We start from the raw sequence: 13870 nt of genomic DNA, 5'->3' as shown, positions 1-13870 counted from the left end.
TCTCCTCTGGTCCTGCAACCACTGCAACCTCTGGGCAGGAGTTTCTTGGTGTTTTGGATTCTTTCTTCAAACCCATTGTTGACTTCACAGGCGGCAGGCCAGGATGAAGGGCTGTGTGTGCAGAGACCCTCCCAAACCAGCAGTCTGAGTCAAGGTTATGGGTCTTTGCTTTGTGCAGTGGATTGGAGAGGGGCTGTGCAGAGAGGTGTGTGTCTCTGTGTGTGTGTGTGTGTTTGTGTGTGTGTGTGTAGAGAGAGAGAGTAGTGCCTACAGGAGAACAAGAGGGTGTGATGGGGGAAGGTCTTGTCATGCTGATATTGTCCAAACTTTTAGAGTTTGTAAGTGTGCAAGAGCAGAGTGGACAGGACTCTGTCCAAAAATGCTCCAAAGCTGAGTCCAAGATGGGCCTCAGGAAGGACTGACTCAGACCTTCAAGCCAAGCCTTTTTGCCTTAGAGAAAGGCAGCTCCATACACTCCCTTCCCTGAACTGCCACCCCGCAGAGCCCCTCTCACCTCTGCCTCTCAAAGACCTGTGATTTCATCCTATGGCAAGACGAAAACTGACTTTTTTTTTTTTTTTTTAAGGGATGGGGAATCTTGTAAAATTTTTATGCCAAACAAAGTTATAAAAACTTCCCGGGCGTTGCCTTTTCCAAAGGTTTATATGAATAATAAAGAGTGCAGTCGCGTGCACTGGTTCTGGCGGGCTCTGAGTAGGGAGGGGTTAGCAAACAGCATTATCCAACCCTGGGGCACCAGAAAACCCCAGCGGCTCCCCCCTTCAGGGAATACTGGCCCAGAAACAATTGCCCTACGGATTCCTGAGAGAGGCGGGGAAAGCGAAGGGGTGGTGCCCTTGACTCCCTTGAAGTTCAAAGTTCTTCTTTGCCCTTAAGAGAAGAGCCCTCTCTGCTCTCAGCCCACTGGAGAAATTAGCCCAAGGTAGCTTCTCCCATTCTGGTTGAGAACTGGCTCTAGGTATCCCCAACTTTGTTCACCTTTCAGACACCTTTTGCTCCCCCAAAACAGAACTCCCCAGTCTTTCCATCTGGGACACCTAGAGCCAGGGGGCTTTCTCTCAGAGGTGCTTGGCAGGGGTTTTGAGTCTTCTTACAAGGGACCCTTGCACCGCCAAACCTCAGCCACCTAAGAGTCTAAGTGACAAAGAAACCCCAAACTCAAGGCTACTCCCAAACCCATTTCTCATTTCGAGTGCCCTTGATTCCTCCTGCACCCCCAAAGCCCATGGTTGGAGGGGGAGGGGCCCAGAGTGCTCTCTCAGCCCATACCACTTAATACCCTTGTAAACTCCCACGTGCGCTATAAACTTGGATTTTTACAACCAGCATTCCTCCTTAGCTCCGGGAAACTTTGAACTCGGCCTCAGGTTTATTTACTGTGGGGGGGCGGTGGGGAGGAAAGGGGCTGGGGAGCTGGGAGCTGAGAAAGGCTGGAGAAAAGAGGAAAAATGTGGGGCAAGGGGCTGAGGAGGTGGGGGTCTGGGGTGTGTTGGAAGAACCAAGACCCTCCACTACAGGTTTGTTTACTATTTAGGGCGGAAGCGGTTTCTAATACAGGCCAGACTGAGTCGTTAAGGTCGAAATGAAACTGGGTTTAGAGACATGGGGTGGGGGTGCTTTATGGCAGTGTCTAGACGAGGATCTTTTGTTCCTGGGCAGTGCTGCGGCTGGAGAGGATTACCCCAAGAGGTTGAGCCCAGAGTGCCCCTGACCTGCAAGGGGGGTTGGACACCTTGGGAGACCGAAGGTGGGTTTGTTTGGGGGCCAGAAAACCCTTTTTCCTCCTTTTCAGAGGGTCACCAAGGACTGGCAGATTCCTGGCTTGGGTCGCAGAAGCCTTTGTTTTTCTTTCATGGTGACCTTCTCCTCTCATCCAGCAGAACTCTCTTTTGGAGCAGAGGACATTTCTGGGCTGCACATTGCAGAGAAAGTGGTACCTGTGGGTTTTAAATATTTTTCTCCAAAATCAGGCATTTGGAGGCTAATATTTTGCTTTATAAATAGGTTCATCTTATAGAGTTTCCTCTAGCCTAATTTTACAGGAAACATGACCAGCAGGCTAATATTTCCTAATGTGGCTAGTGGATAAACATCATACCTGGAGAAGTGTCACACATACACACACACACAAACGTACAGAGGCCCCTCAGTTGCATTCCTGCCCGCACTCAATGAACACTGCCAGTGGTTACACACCACAGAGACACAAGCTCTAGATGTGCATGTGGTCAGGTTTACTCCATACAACAGACAAAAGCATACAAATAATATTCCTTCTTATGTGCACCCATAGGCACACCGAGTTAAATAAAACGTTTGTGTGTGGGCACATGAGGGAATTGTGGGCTGCATATACACCCTAGTTTGCAAATCCTGTCTCACAACCTGACCCACGTTTACAAATTTGAAATTTAGATACCTAAACTGCAGGGATTCTTACCATCAAAAATGACAGAACCTAGATTTGATAGTCATGATGCTTTTTCCTTTCATCCAACAGAATTGTATTGACAAAAACATTTTCTTTGAATTATACAAAGACAGAAAGAGAGGGGAAAGATGAGATAAGTGGTCCCGAACCTCTGCTCCCAAATAATGAATTTGAAACAGAGACCAACGAAGTGCCCTCACTGAAAGCACTGCAAGGGCCATGATTATCTTTATACAGAAGAAACCTGCAACAAATATAGATGGGTATAGTGACTGTCCCCACAGGTCATCTCCATCCCCAGTGCCAACTCCTACAAAACAAATCTCTGGGGCTTTCTACTGTGGGACACCCAATGTGTAAACCTCAGGGTGGCCCCAGTACAGGCGTCTTGTTGTGTCTGGAAGAGCCTGGCCATTTGTGCCAGAGGGAAAGCAGCCAGTCCCCACCTTCCCACCCCCAGGAGCTGTGGAGAGGAGAGGGAGGGGCTGGTTTCTCCTTCTGTCCCCTCCTTCCTTAAAAACAGTGTGTAAAAATTCCAATACAGACTTCTCATAGAGAGAGAGAGAGAGAGAGAGAGAGAGAGAGAGAAAAGCTCTACCCTTCACACTACACATTTAACTGCGACAGACGGAGACATCTGGCAGAAGGGCGGTGGAGCCAAAAAAATTCCTATAAATTTAAATTCGATGATGGTTACAATTAACTCCACAACAAACGTGTACTTAAACAGAAAGCCGTTGCTGGGCGTTTGGACACAGCTCGAGCTGCACGTGAGAAAGGAGAGCTTCAGAGTAGCTATGGAATGTCCTCAGCTTGAGAATGTGAGGAAACTACGGCCATACTCTTGGCCCTGCCAGCGGAGAGCAGCTCCAGGCCGGCCAGCACCGGCCTATCTCACCTCTGCTTGCCTGTCCTCACCGGCTGGGCTTTGCCCTCCTGCCTCCTCCTCCTCCGCCGCCGCCATGGGAGCATGGAGGATTTTAAGAGGAGAGAGGTTAATAAAAGGGTCAAATAAAATCATAATATTGAACAGAATGAAATTTATCTTTATTTGCCACCAAAAAATTTTTCACAGCAATCCCTCTGGGAAGGGAGCAGGGTGGGGAGTGCCCATGTACACACGCACTTACGCATAGGAGGAGAGATGGGTGATTTGAATCTCATTGGGGGCGTCCCCCCTTCCCCTCCAGGTGGAAAGAAATTTATTTACAAAAATCCAGGCCCCAGCAAGCGGGAGGCGCCCAATCCCATCTCCCTACTGCCTCCACCACCCCAATGTTCTTTTTTCTTAAAAAAAAAAAAAAAAAAAAAGAGGTAACGACTGCATAGACTATAGATAAATCCATGAAGTGGGGGCACTGCTTGGAAAAAGGTTTGGAAACCTCAATGCACCGATTAAGAAATTTCAAAGGAAGGTTCTACACATTCACGGGGAGAACAACTAGGCTCGGGCGGGGCCTTGGCGAAGACGGAGGTAGGACACGGACTTTGCACACCTAACACCAGGTCGACGGTACAGAAATTTCACAGCAAAGCAGGATCACATTTAGCTGCCCCCTAAAGTAGTGGGGCTAGGTGGGGCGGGGTAGAGGGGGAGCCCGAGAAGTTTCCGCTGGCAGACATGCTGTCTTAGCGGATCTTTTCACTTGGGCAAGGGAAGGCTTTTAGTTCGTGGATTGTTCGGCTCAGGCGCTCACTACTGTCGCCCCTCCCCCACCCAATCCGAGCAGCAGCAAGACGTTGTCGCCGAGGTGTGTTTTCTTTTAAATAAAAGTCTTGGCCTCGGCGCCAACCGTGTTCACTCGCCGTGCATCAGACACTTCCCTTCACCCCCTTTTCAGGCCCGGTCCCCGTCCCACAGCAAGAGTCAGATCGAGGGTCCAGGAGGTTCCGGAATGGAGTGCGGGCCACAGCGGTGGGGGCCACCCCTGGCCACAGTCCAGTTTTCCACCCGCGGAAAGAAGACGAGTTAGAAAATAAAAAATAAAAATAAAATAAAATAAATTTCCCCTCCCCCCGCCCCCAAAAGGGCCCGGTCTGCAGGTTACAGCAGCGGATTTCCCGAGAAATACTGCAGCCGGTCTCTGCTCAGTTTTTTTTCTTTCATCCTTCTGTTCTGAAACCAAATTTTCACTTGTCGGTCCGTCAGGTTCAGCATCCGGGACAGCTGCAGCCGCTTCTCTTTGTTGATATATACGTTGAAGAAAAACTCTCGCTCCAGTTCCCGGATCTGGAATTTCGAATAAGGGCAGCGCTTCTTGCGGGTGCGGGGGGCGTCTGGAGGGAGGGGAGGGGGCAAGTGCGAGGAGAGGGGGGAGAGAGACACGTGAGACCCTGGCGACCCCAGCCCGCTGAGCGCTCAGAGGCCCTTCTCCTAGCCCACCGCAGGCAGCCCTCCCGCCAGGCGGCTGGCTGTCTTGCAGCTGCAGCGCCCGGGCAAGCCTCGACCCCCTGCCAGGTCTAGCGGGTCCCGACCCCCAGCCACTGCGCGATCTCGTCCCCAGTCCTCAGGCGAGAGCCACGGCTGACAGGGTTTGGGACACAAGGAAAGCCCTCTGGGGACACGTGCGTGCCCTCGGGCCCCCTGTCTGCTCCCCCTCGGCCCTCGGGCCCTTCCTGCGCCGCCCTCCCTGTGGTTCGGAAAGCCCAGCCCCCCCCCCTAGAAATCTGGGGGGAAAGCTGAGAACAGGCGCGAAGCAGTGAGATCTGGCAAGAGCAGTGGGGAGGCGGGGAGGAAGCCGGCCAGCAGGCACCGGGACACCAGAGAGCCGCTTCCGGGGCCCTGGCGCCCCGGGACGCCCGCGGGGCCGCGCCTTCCACACCGCAGTTCTAGGCCAGCTCCGAGGCCGCGGACCCAGGAGAAATGCCCAGACCCCCGCCTGGAGCGCAGTGGAGTCCTGCGCCGCCTCGCCCCATTCCCCTGTCGCCGCTGACCCCAGAGTTGCTTGGGTTTCTGCTGGAGGACCCGCGAACACATAGTTTGAACATTTTCAAAACTAGTTTTAAAAAGGATCATAGCGGCCCTGGCTTGCCTCTCCGGTCTCAGGTTCTGCTCCATTGCTCCTCTCCCCCACCTCTCCCCCTCTCTGGATCTCTCCCTGTCTTTCCCTCGCCCTCCCCTTTCTCCCCCTCCACCCCTCCCCTCCTTCCCACTCCTCGGCAGCCTGGCTCCCCATCCTTCCTTAAATGCTCTTCTAAGTTCACGATCAAAGTTAATATCGCCCGCAATGGTGGCGCTTTTAAAAATTTCACAGACCGAGGGAGATAACGGGGGAGGGGGGTTCACCCGGCTTTTCCAAAGAGCCCTTTTCCCTCCCTCCCCACCCCTTCTCCATCGTAAAAAGTCGAGTCGTTGGGAGAGAGGGCTTTGTAGGTTATAATAAAATCCTTTGAATGCTTATAAAACTCCACATAAAATCGGACTGACCCAAAACACGAGGCCGTCCCCGCTCCCCTTGCCTCCCCCCTTCTCCCGCCCTCCCTCTCTCGCTCCCTCCCTCGCTGCCCGCCCGTTCCCCGGCCGCTGCTACCTACTGGGGGCGGCTCCTTTGGCCGGCTCCTTGGCCGCGGAGTGGGCTGAACCGGACGAGCTGGGATTTGTGTTCTCCTCCTCAGCCTCCGCCTCGGTACCCGCCTCAGCCCGGGACCCCAGTCCCGAGGCCGGGGGCGCCTCGGGCTCCCCCTTGGCCTCGCCCTTGCCGGAGCAGGGGGGCTCGGCGGGAGCGTCGCCGCCACCGCAGTAGGCGTTGTCGAAGAAACGGTCGAAGGCTTGAGGCAGGACGCTGTTCTTGTTGACTGAGGAGTAGAAGCCGGCGGGGGCTGCGTGCGGGGCGCTGGGGTGGTGGTGGCCGCCGTAGGAGCCTTCGTTTTTCATGAGGATCTCGGTGACGGTGGAAGGAGGCAGGCACTCCCGGTGCATAAGCTCGTCGGCAGCCGCATAGCAGGAGGAGTAGCTGTTCCGATGGTGCCACTTGCCGGTTGGCTCCAGGCCGTAGGAGACCTCCCGGACCGGGGGCACTTGGGCCGAGTAGGGATAGGAGATCTGACGAGAGGGGGCCTGGGGCAGGAAGGAGGAGACCGTGGAGAACTCGGGCATGTAGTAAGTGCAACTGGGCAGATAGAGGTTGGAGGCGCAGCTCCCTCGCTCGCCGAAATCTGCGCCCCTCTCCTTGCGCGACGGCGAGCAGAAGTTGCCCAGGTTGACCGAGTTAAACATCGTTCTCCTCTCCTGCCGGCTCCGGATGGAGGTTTTGGACCCGGTCTAGCGAGGGGGGAAAATTTGGGAAGGCGAGATGACGCGTTATCCGTCTTAGTCTCTCTCCCTGAGCACGTGATCCAAAGTAGATATTGTCATATATCAGTTCGGAGCACTTCGCAGACGTAGGAGGGGTTCTCTCTTAGGTAAGATCGGGGACGTTCAGGCGATTGGTTTGCAAACACCGCAGAAACATTATGAAAATCAATTGCAGATTTGTATTCGTTTTTCTCTCGTCACTCCCCTTCTCTCCATATCACAGCACGAGCAAAGGAGAGAGAGGGTTGGGGTGGGGTGGGCGGTGGGACGGGCGAGGGTGGTGGCTGGGAGGGGGTAATTGTATTTTTTTCTAGCTGCTGCTCTTTTTCTCCCCCAGGATTGGGGGAAGGAGGAGGTCTCTCACGTATGGGGGTCTTGCCTCCTTTCTGTGATCAGCACCAGAAGGGTGGGAGTGAGGACTTCTTTCCCCACTGCCTGATTTCCCCAGAGAAGTGAATCCTTTCCCTTAAATCTCAGGGACTCTTACCCTTCCAACCCGCAGAGTCACCGCCTGCTCACAAGAGTTTGAAGAAGTCCACTGTTTTCCTGGCCAGAGCTGGGTGTCAAGACTACCTTTTCGGAGTCCTTAGAGAGACTCCCGGAAGAGTATCTGAAGTTTCCCAAAGGTGAGGCAGCCCAGCTGCAAGCCAGTGTCCCAACTTTGTCTGGCTTGCTGTGCTGCCGCTGGCTAGGGAGTCAGATTAGTCATAAACGAGTGGTGAGCAGTGCGCCAGCCGCCCAGCCGGTGCCTGGCGAAGTCTGGGAAAAACCTTCTCTAATGTTGTGTTAAATATTTAGTATGAGAGAGTGGCCCTGGGTGAATATTTCATGCCTGCCTTTATTGTCAATCAATGTGAAGAAAGCTACATCCACTGTGGATTTTCAAATCCCAAACCCCAAAGAAAAGGATTAGAATGAGAGCCATGTATCTTCTATGTCAGGGCCCTTTGGCTTAGTGGCTCAGCCTCAGCTAGTGGGCTGAAAAGAAGCCTAGTGTAGGGGTCCAGATAGAATATAGTGGGGGGACTAGGTTTGGGGTTCTTATCCTTGGATTATTTTGGGGACTATAAGGTGGGAATGGGGCCAGGTATGGGTCTCTAGAAGAAACTAGCCAGACAGCAGAAAAGAGCGGTGGATGCTGTAGCATCAGGGGAGACCCAGGGGCCACTCCCTAGTCAAAGCCCCCAGCCTCTGTCCCTGGGGCTGTGACCAGATCTTAGTGCCTCCTTCCTATTTCTCAGTCCTGCCCTGCCCTCCTCCAAGTCTGTCAGCCTCCTGGGTAGCTGTAGCCCAAGCAGTAGGCTCAGTGATTCTGCATCCCCAATCCCTTGCCTTCCATCCCTTTGAGCACCACAGGACACATCTGGGCATCTGAAAATCACTTTATTGAGAGGTTCTGGACTGGGTCCAAGGGGCCAAAAGCAACCGGCATGAGCTGAAAGCAACCTTGGGTCCAAAGAGGAGCTGCCAGGGCACGATTTGTTTGGGAAGGAGGGGAAGAACCGAAGCCCCCAAGGGCTCAGCCCAATGCACACTCAGGGAAAACAAAAAATAGCCCAAACTCTCTTTACACCGAAAACCCTTAGTTAAAATTAGTTTCCACTTAAAGAAATTAGACTGGATTTGTCTGGATGAAACATGATGAAGTGCTGCAGCTCCCAAACCAGATAGGGAGGACACAAAAAATTGTAACTTGTCTCCATATGTAAACCCTAAAATCCATTCCTCCTCAGCGCTCCTGCCTCCTCAAACTTGCTCAGCATTTAGAGTGACACCTGGGTGGAGTCTGCCTCCATCATGGGTCCCAATCTCAGGGCGGTTCTGGAATACTCAGGGATAGGTCTCAGGTGCCTCCCTACCCACTCAATGCTGGGCGCTGCTTCTTTAGTTCTGGTCAGATCTTAAACCGAAGGAAAGAATAACTAGATTGGGGCTTTGCTGAAGTGTGAGGCTTCTCTGTTGTGTTTCCTTTTTCCTCTAGCCCTTTTTATAGGGTGAGCTGGGGCCAGCATTTTTAATTATAATAGTGGGGAACTATGGACTGTGGCTTTTAATGGGGTTCACACTGACCTCATTAAACTCAAGTTTATTGAAGGCAATACGCTCCCCAAACAGTGATAGGAACCAGCAAGAGGGAAGCGAGAGGTACCCCTATCCTTGCAGAAGTGTGGATGAGGGCTCAATTCTCAGCTCCCACTTTCTCCACTTCCACCCAAGGCTCTGCTTCCTTCCCCCTCCTGGCCCTCCAGGGGATGTGGGGCCCAGTCCCCCAAGGCAGATTCAGCACAGCCAGGGCTGAGGTGGGGGTAGGGGCTGCTTCCTGTGAGGAGACAGCTGCTGGCCTGAGCACTTGAATTTGACCACCAAAGTTTATTCCCGGGCCACCATAAAAGTGAGCCAGGCGGCAACAAGGTGCTGCTGGCGGCCCTATTTCCTTGAAACAAAAAAGAAAGGCAAGAAAGAATATCAAAGAGTTGATGTCTAGGAAACGCTGGGGTTTTCCAACAGAGACTTCTGGAAAGTAATATTCCTCCTCTTAAAAGTAAGGCATGAAGTTTAAAATGTTCTCTAGTGTTGGTATGGCTTAGTTTTTCAACAAATCAAAAAACCCCTAGCAACTGTCAGTTGCTGCTAGGGTCAAGGAAAGAAGGCCCTGGCCACTGAGGTCAGCCAGGCATTTACTGGCAAAAATGCCCATGGTCTGGAGTAGCCTCCCTGCCCAGCCCTGGGTCCAGGCTACCTGGAAGCTTCAGCTGAGATGCTTGTCCCAGGCTGCACCCTCTCAGCCTGTGGATTCTGGCCGGAGCATCAATGCCTCCCCACGCAGGACCCATCTCCGGCCCCCAACCCCTTCCTTGTCAAGCCTGCTCCAGGTGGCTTATTTGTACCTTATCTGGTGGACGCCTGTGGCCCCTCCATCTTCTTTGAGTCCTGGCCTTCACCTGAAATTCTCTGCAGCAGGGCCATCCGGCCCTCCCCACTGGCTCTTGGTGTCCTCAGTCAGCGCCATCAGCCAGCCTGGCCGCTAGCAGGCGGCTGCGGTCTGGGCAGCTATCCCGGTGGCCTGACCAAAGCTAAGGCAGACTCCAGCACCCTTCCCTCCCACACACGGACAACAGGGGCAACTTCAGAAGGGGACAGTGTCTCCTAAATTCTGACCTGGGCAGTTCCCAGAGCAAACTCCCGCACACAGAGTTAGGGCCTCCTGTTAGCTTGTCTACCTCCTCCCACTGCTCTGGGTTCTAGAAAGCAGATCGTGGTAGGGAAAGGAGCCCATCCCACAGACCATGAACTGGGGAGGAAAATGCTGAAAGGAGAAATGGGGCCACATGTGCTCCAATGGGCTTGGATTGTAAATTCAGCCTGTGTGGAGTCAATAAAAAGATAAGCGGAGAGAGTCCCACGCATGGACAACCTCATTTGTTCACAGGCTGGGCCAGCAAGGAGCCTTCATTAGAAATTGGCTTTCACCTTCTTGCCTATATTTCTCTCCCTTACAGTAATATCACTGCCTGCAATAATCCCTTTAGTATGCTTTGGGATTTTCAGGTCAGTGGTTTATCTTGCACCCGGGACACCCCAGCCCCAGCCAGGGAGCAAGATCCTGGGACTGCTAGTTCCTGGCTTCTACCTCTTCTCAGACTTGGCCATTGCCCCAAGCCTAAGTCCCCAAGTCAGGCCACCTAAGCTGGTGGATGCTGCTCAGAGGTTCCTGGCACCTATGGAGGAGGTAGTGGGAGGGAGAAGGACAACTCCTTTGCCCCCACAGGCCCCACCCAGCTTCCTCTGTGGAGAGATTGTCCCAGGAGGGTAGCAACCCGACCCTATTTCTTCCCATAAAAAGCCCTATTTTACGAGCCGGTTTCACTGGCCCCCTCACCAAATGTTCCAAAATGAAGGAAATGTCTTAAAAGCAGTCTGGAAATGGAGCCGCTGCTATTGGGCTTTAGTTTCCTAAGCCAGTTGTAGTGGCACAGAAAATACCTTTTCTGGGCGGGATTGCCCTGTTGGGCCACCCAGATCTCAGATCTCCTGCCTCACTGCAGAGCTGAGGCGGGTTGACTGGGGCCCTGATTCTCTGGCTTTAGCTCCTACTTTAAGGCTCGGACCTAGTCTTCCTGATCAAAGTGAGCTCACGGCATTTTTATGAGATCAACTTCAGTGACTCTTTATTAGCGATCAGATGCCTGGGTTGAAAATGCAAAAGGAAACAAACAGCTAATCAATCCAAAAAGGAAAAGGAAAAAAAGAGAGAGGTGGGAAGGCATGGGGTGAAAAAATTCAGGTGACACAAAGCAAAAAGATTCCAGTCACCAAAAACAAAAACAAAAAAAGATCTTTTGCCCCCAGCAAGAATCGTTTGTTTGGGATCTGTTCCAGCCTCCAGGCCCTGCCTTCTGCCTGCACATTCAGCCCTGATTTCCGGAACCTGGAAGCCTAGGCAGGCAATGGGGAACTCTGACTCGCCTGTGCTCTGAAGCTTGATCCGAAAGCTTCCACAGTGAGGACTGCTGTGTAGGGTGAGTGTGGTGGCCTATGCCTCCTTGCCCCAGCAGGGAAGGTGCCTTCTGCTCAGGATTTACAAGTCTCCCCCATTTTGTTGCTTTCCTCTCTGTGGGCTCAGTGGCTTTCTCCTCACTACAGTCAGAAGTTGAGTTACAGGAAGATTCACCAGAGATTTATCGCCTGGCCCCAAACTTGGAGAGCCTCGTTGTCATAAACAGCCGTCTATTGTCTAGACTTTTATCTCCGGGTATGGATCATGCATTAGCGAGGCTCAGGAGACATGGGGCTGGCTCTGTGGGGTGTTTGTGCAGCCGGTGCCTGCCCCCAGGCCCCAGGGGTTTCTTTGGGTCAGTTTATGAGAGTGCACACATTTGTGTATGCTCTTGAAGCTGGGCAGGTACGCCTGAGTGTTCACGAGTGGAGGCCCAAGGTAGGGAAGTCTCTTTTTCTCTGTGTCTGGGAACATTCCGGTGCGTGTACTTGTGTGTTGGGTGAGAATTTGTCATGGTATGCTTTGTTTCTGGGGCATTTTAAGTGTTCCTGCCTGGGCTTTTTCGGGTTTTATTAACTTGCATCCGCTTGGCCTGTTTATGTCCCTTCCAAGCAGATCATCTGGTGTTTTTCAATATTAGACTGCATTGTGTGTATTTGGCTTCTCTGAGGAAATGGTTTTGGGTGATACCTTCCCAGGCTCACTCCCTCAGATTCCCCCACCCACCCTGAATCGCACCTTAGCCTCTGCCTTCACCAGGTTGTCTGACACGGCCCCACTCTCTGCAAGTCCCTAAATCTCCAAAGTGCCTGCCAATTTTATGTCACAGACATGAAGCACATTTTTGCAGGGTGAAGTCTGGCTATCTCTATCTTTCCCACACTAGGGGGAAGCGTCCAGCTCATAAACCACCTCACTAACTGGGGCTCCCCTTCCCAGACCGAGGGGACATAAGAAAGGGCTTCCCCAGTCCATTTCAACTGTTTAAAATACTATCCATGGTACTCTAGATACGGCCAAAGAGAGCCTGCTGTTCCCTCCCTGGGTCTTCCTGGCTACCCCTCCAGCCCCTTGAGCCCAGGCATTTTGTAACGTAAGTGACACTTTGCCCAGATTAAACGTCTGTGGCAGAGACACTTATCACCTTAGATCTTGGGGTCAGAGTTGCTTTGAAAGCCAGGATCATTTAACATCACCAGAAATAATCAAATCCTCCCCCTTTGTTTTTTATGATGAGAACACAGGGTAAGAGAGCACCAGGCACTGAGGCCTTGGAGCTCCACCAACCAATACCCCTGCTCTTGGCGTCTCCCACCCGGGACTTAGATCCTCAGGTTCCTAATACCCGGGAGGTGCTCTCAATCAGAAAGGTAAAGTGGGGGGGGGGGTGGGGGCAGATCCCAGAGGCCATTTTTCCAGTTGAGGAGGGTGGAGGTGACAACAATTAGAGGCTTTTGGAGCATCAGATTGACCCAGAATTCCCCATCATTGTTTTCTGTGCATCTTTCCCTTCCTTTGCCATTAGAATTTCAATTTAAAAAGCAATGATTAGACCTTAAAATGAGCCCAGAGGAGGCGAAAACGAGCTGTGAGGTCCAGGAAAAAGGTAAGTCCTCCGCAGATATCCCCACACCAATTAATTTTCTTTCCTTCTTTCTCTCTGTTCATCCCCAGCGCTACCCTGGAGGAAAAGGATCAAGAATCTCAGTTCAGGATCCTTCCTCCCTGAGCCTTCTAGCTAAGCCCACTGCCCACCACCAAAGGCTGCTGCGGCGGATCCGGGGCTCTTTCGGTCTCGCCGGCCGGCTGCGGCGCCGCCTTACGCTCCCGGTCTCCCTGTCTCCCTCCATTCTTGCGTCACCCCTCCCCTAGACCAACAAATATCCAATATATTTGTTTCTCCTCACCCCAGGCCTCCTCGCAGCCCGCTCAGCGCTCGGGGATCGCTGCCCCCGCACCGGGTCCTTACGCGCTTTGCTTCCAGTTCCACCGACTACAGCCTCTTTCTTTGCTAGCTGCCCGGGTAAAACGCTTCTGTCGCATTTTCCTGCTTCTCTCCCTTTCTTTCCGCCTCTGGATCTGAGGAATAAATAAAACAAAGTCTCCTACGGCACCAGCCCTCCCCACCCCTGCTGCCTCACTTCTCCTCCTTACCGAGTGTACCGCCTTGTTTTCTGAAGGAAACCGTAACATTCAGACATTTAAGATGTAAATGAACTTTTCTTTATGACGTTTAATTTTCTCTCCATTTCTTAGGTCCTGCTCCGCTTCGCAGTGGAATGGAACGGATTTAGAAGCCTGCAGTAGGGGAGTAGGGAGTGGAGAGAGGGAGCCCAGAGTTACAGACAGCGGCGAGAGATACAGAAGACCGGGAGATACAGAGAAAAAGAGAGGCGGGGGAGGGGAGGAGGAGGAAGGAGGGAGGGAAGGGTTCCCAGCTGGCGAGGAGCGGAGCCAAAGAGAGAAAAAGAGAGAAAAGTTTCCCAAAGTCTTCATTAGTTGATTTTCCTGTCCGCCGCTTTCCCCGGCCGGCTCACCCCCAGTAAAGGAAGGAGGGGCGTCTTTATTTTTTTTAAGGCCCCAAAGAGTCCGATGTTTACAAGACCAGAAATGCCACAGCCGCGTC

At 52.7% G+C, this 13870-nt stretch overlaps 1 protein-coding gene across 4 annotated transcripts; it reads right to left on the bottom strand.

The window, feature by feature from the left end:
- Positions 1 to 1926: 1926 nt before the first annotated feature.
- Positions 1927 to 13507, bottom strand: HOXC11 (homeobox C11). Of its 4 annotated transcripts, none has more exons than XM_073020828.1 (4): positions 13399 to 13506; positions 13152 to 13323; positions 5987 to 12925; positions 1927 to 4729 (listed from the first exon to the last, which is right to left on the bottom strand). In XM_073020828.1, the coding sequence occupies exons 3-4, from the start codon at positions 6666 to 6668 to the stop codon at positions 4497 to 4499; spliced, it is 915 nt and encodes a 304-aa protein (XP_072876929.1). In that variant the 5' UTR covers positions 6669 to 12925; positions 13152 to 13323; positions 13399 to 13506; the 3' UTR covers positions 1927 to 4496. The 4 variants fall into 4 exon arrangements, with proteins under 4 accessions (XP_072876929.1, XP_072876927.1, XP_037852926.2 ...); XM_073020826.1 differs by having other exon boundaries at positions 2643 to 4729; positions 5983 to 12925; positions 13152 to 13317; positions 13399 to 13507; XM_037996998.2 differs by having other exon boundaries at positions 2643 to 4729; positions 5983 to 12925.
- Positions 13508 to 13870: the final 363 nt, after the last annotated feature.

This window comes from Chlorocebus sabaeus, chromosome 11, assembly GCF_047675955.1.
Source record: "Chlorocebus sabaeus isolate Y175 chromosome 11, mChlSab1.0.hap1, whole genome shotgun sequence".
Taxonomy (NCBI): Eukaryota; Metazoa; Chordata; class Mammalia; order Primates; family Cercopithecidae; genus Chlorocebus; species Chlorocebus sabaeus.
Note: the sequence above shows the minus strand (reverse complement) of the source record. Positions and strands in the feature narration are given on the sequence as shown.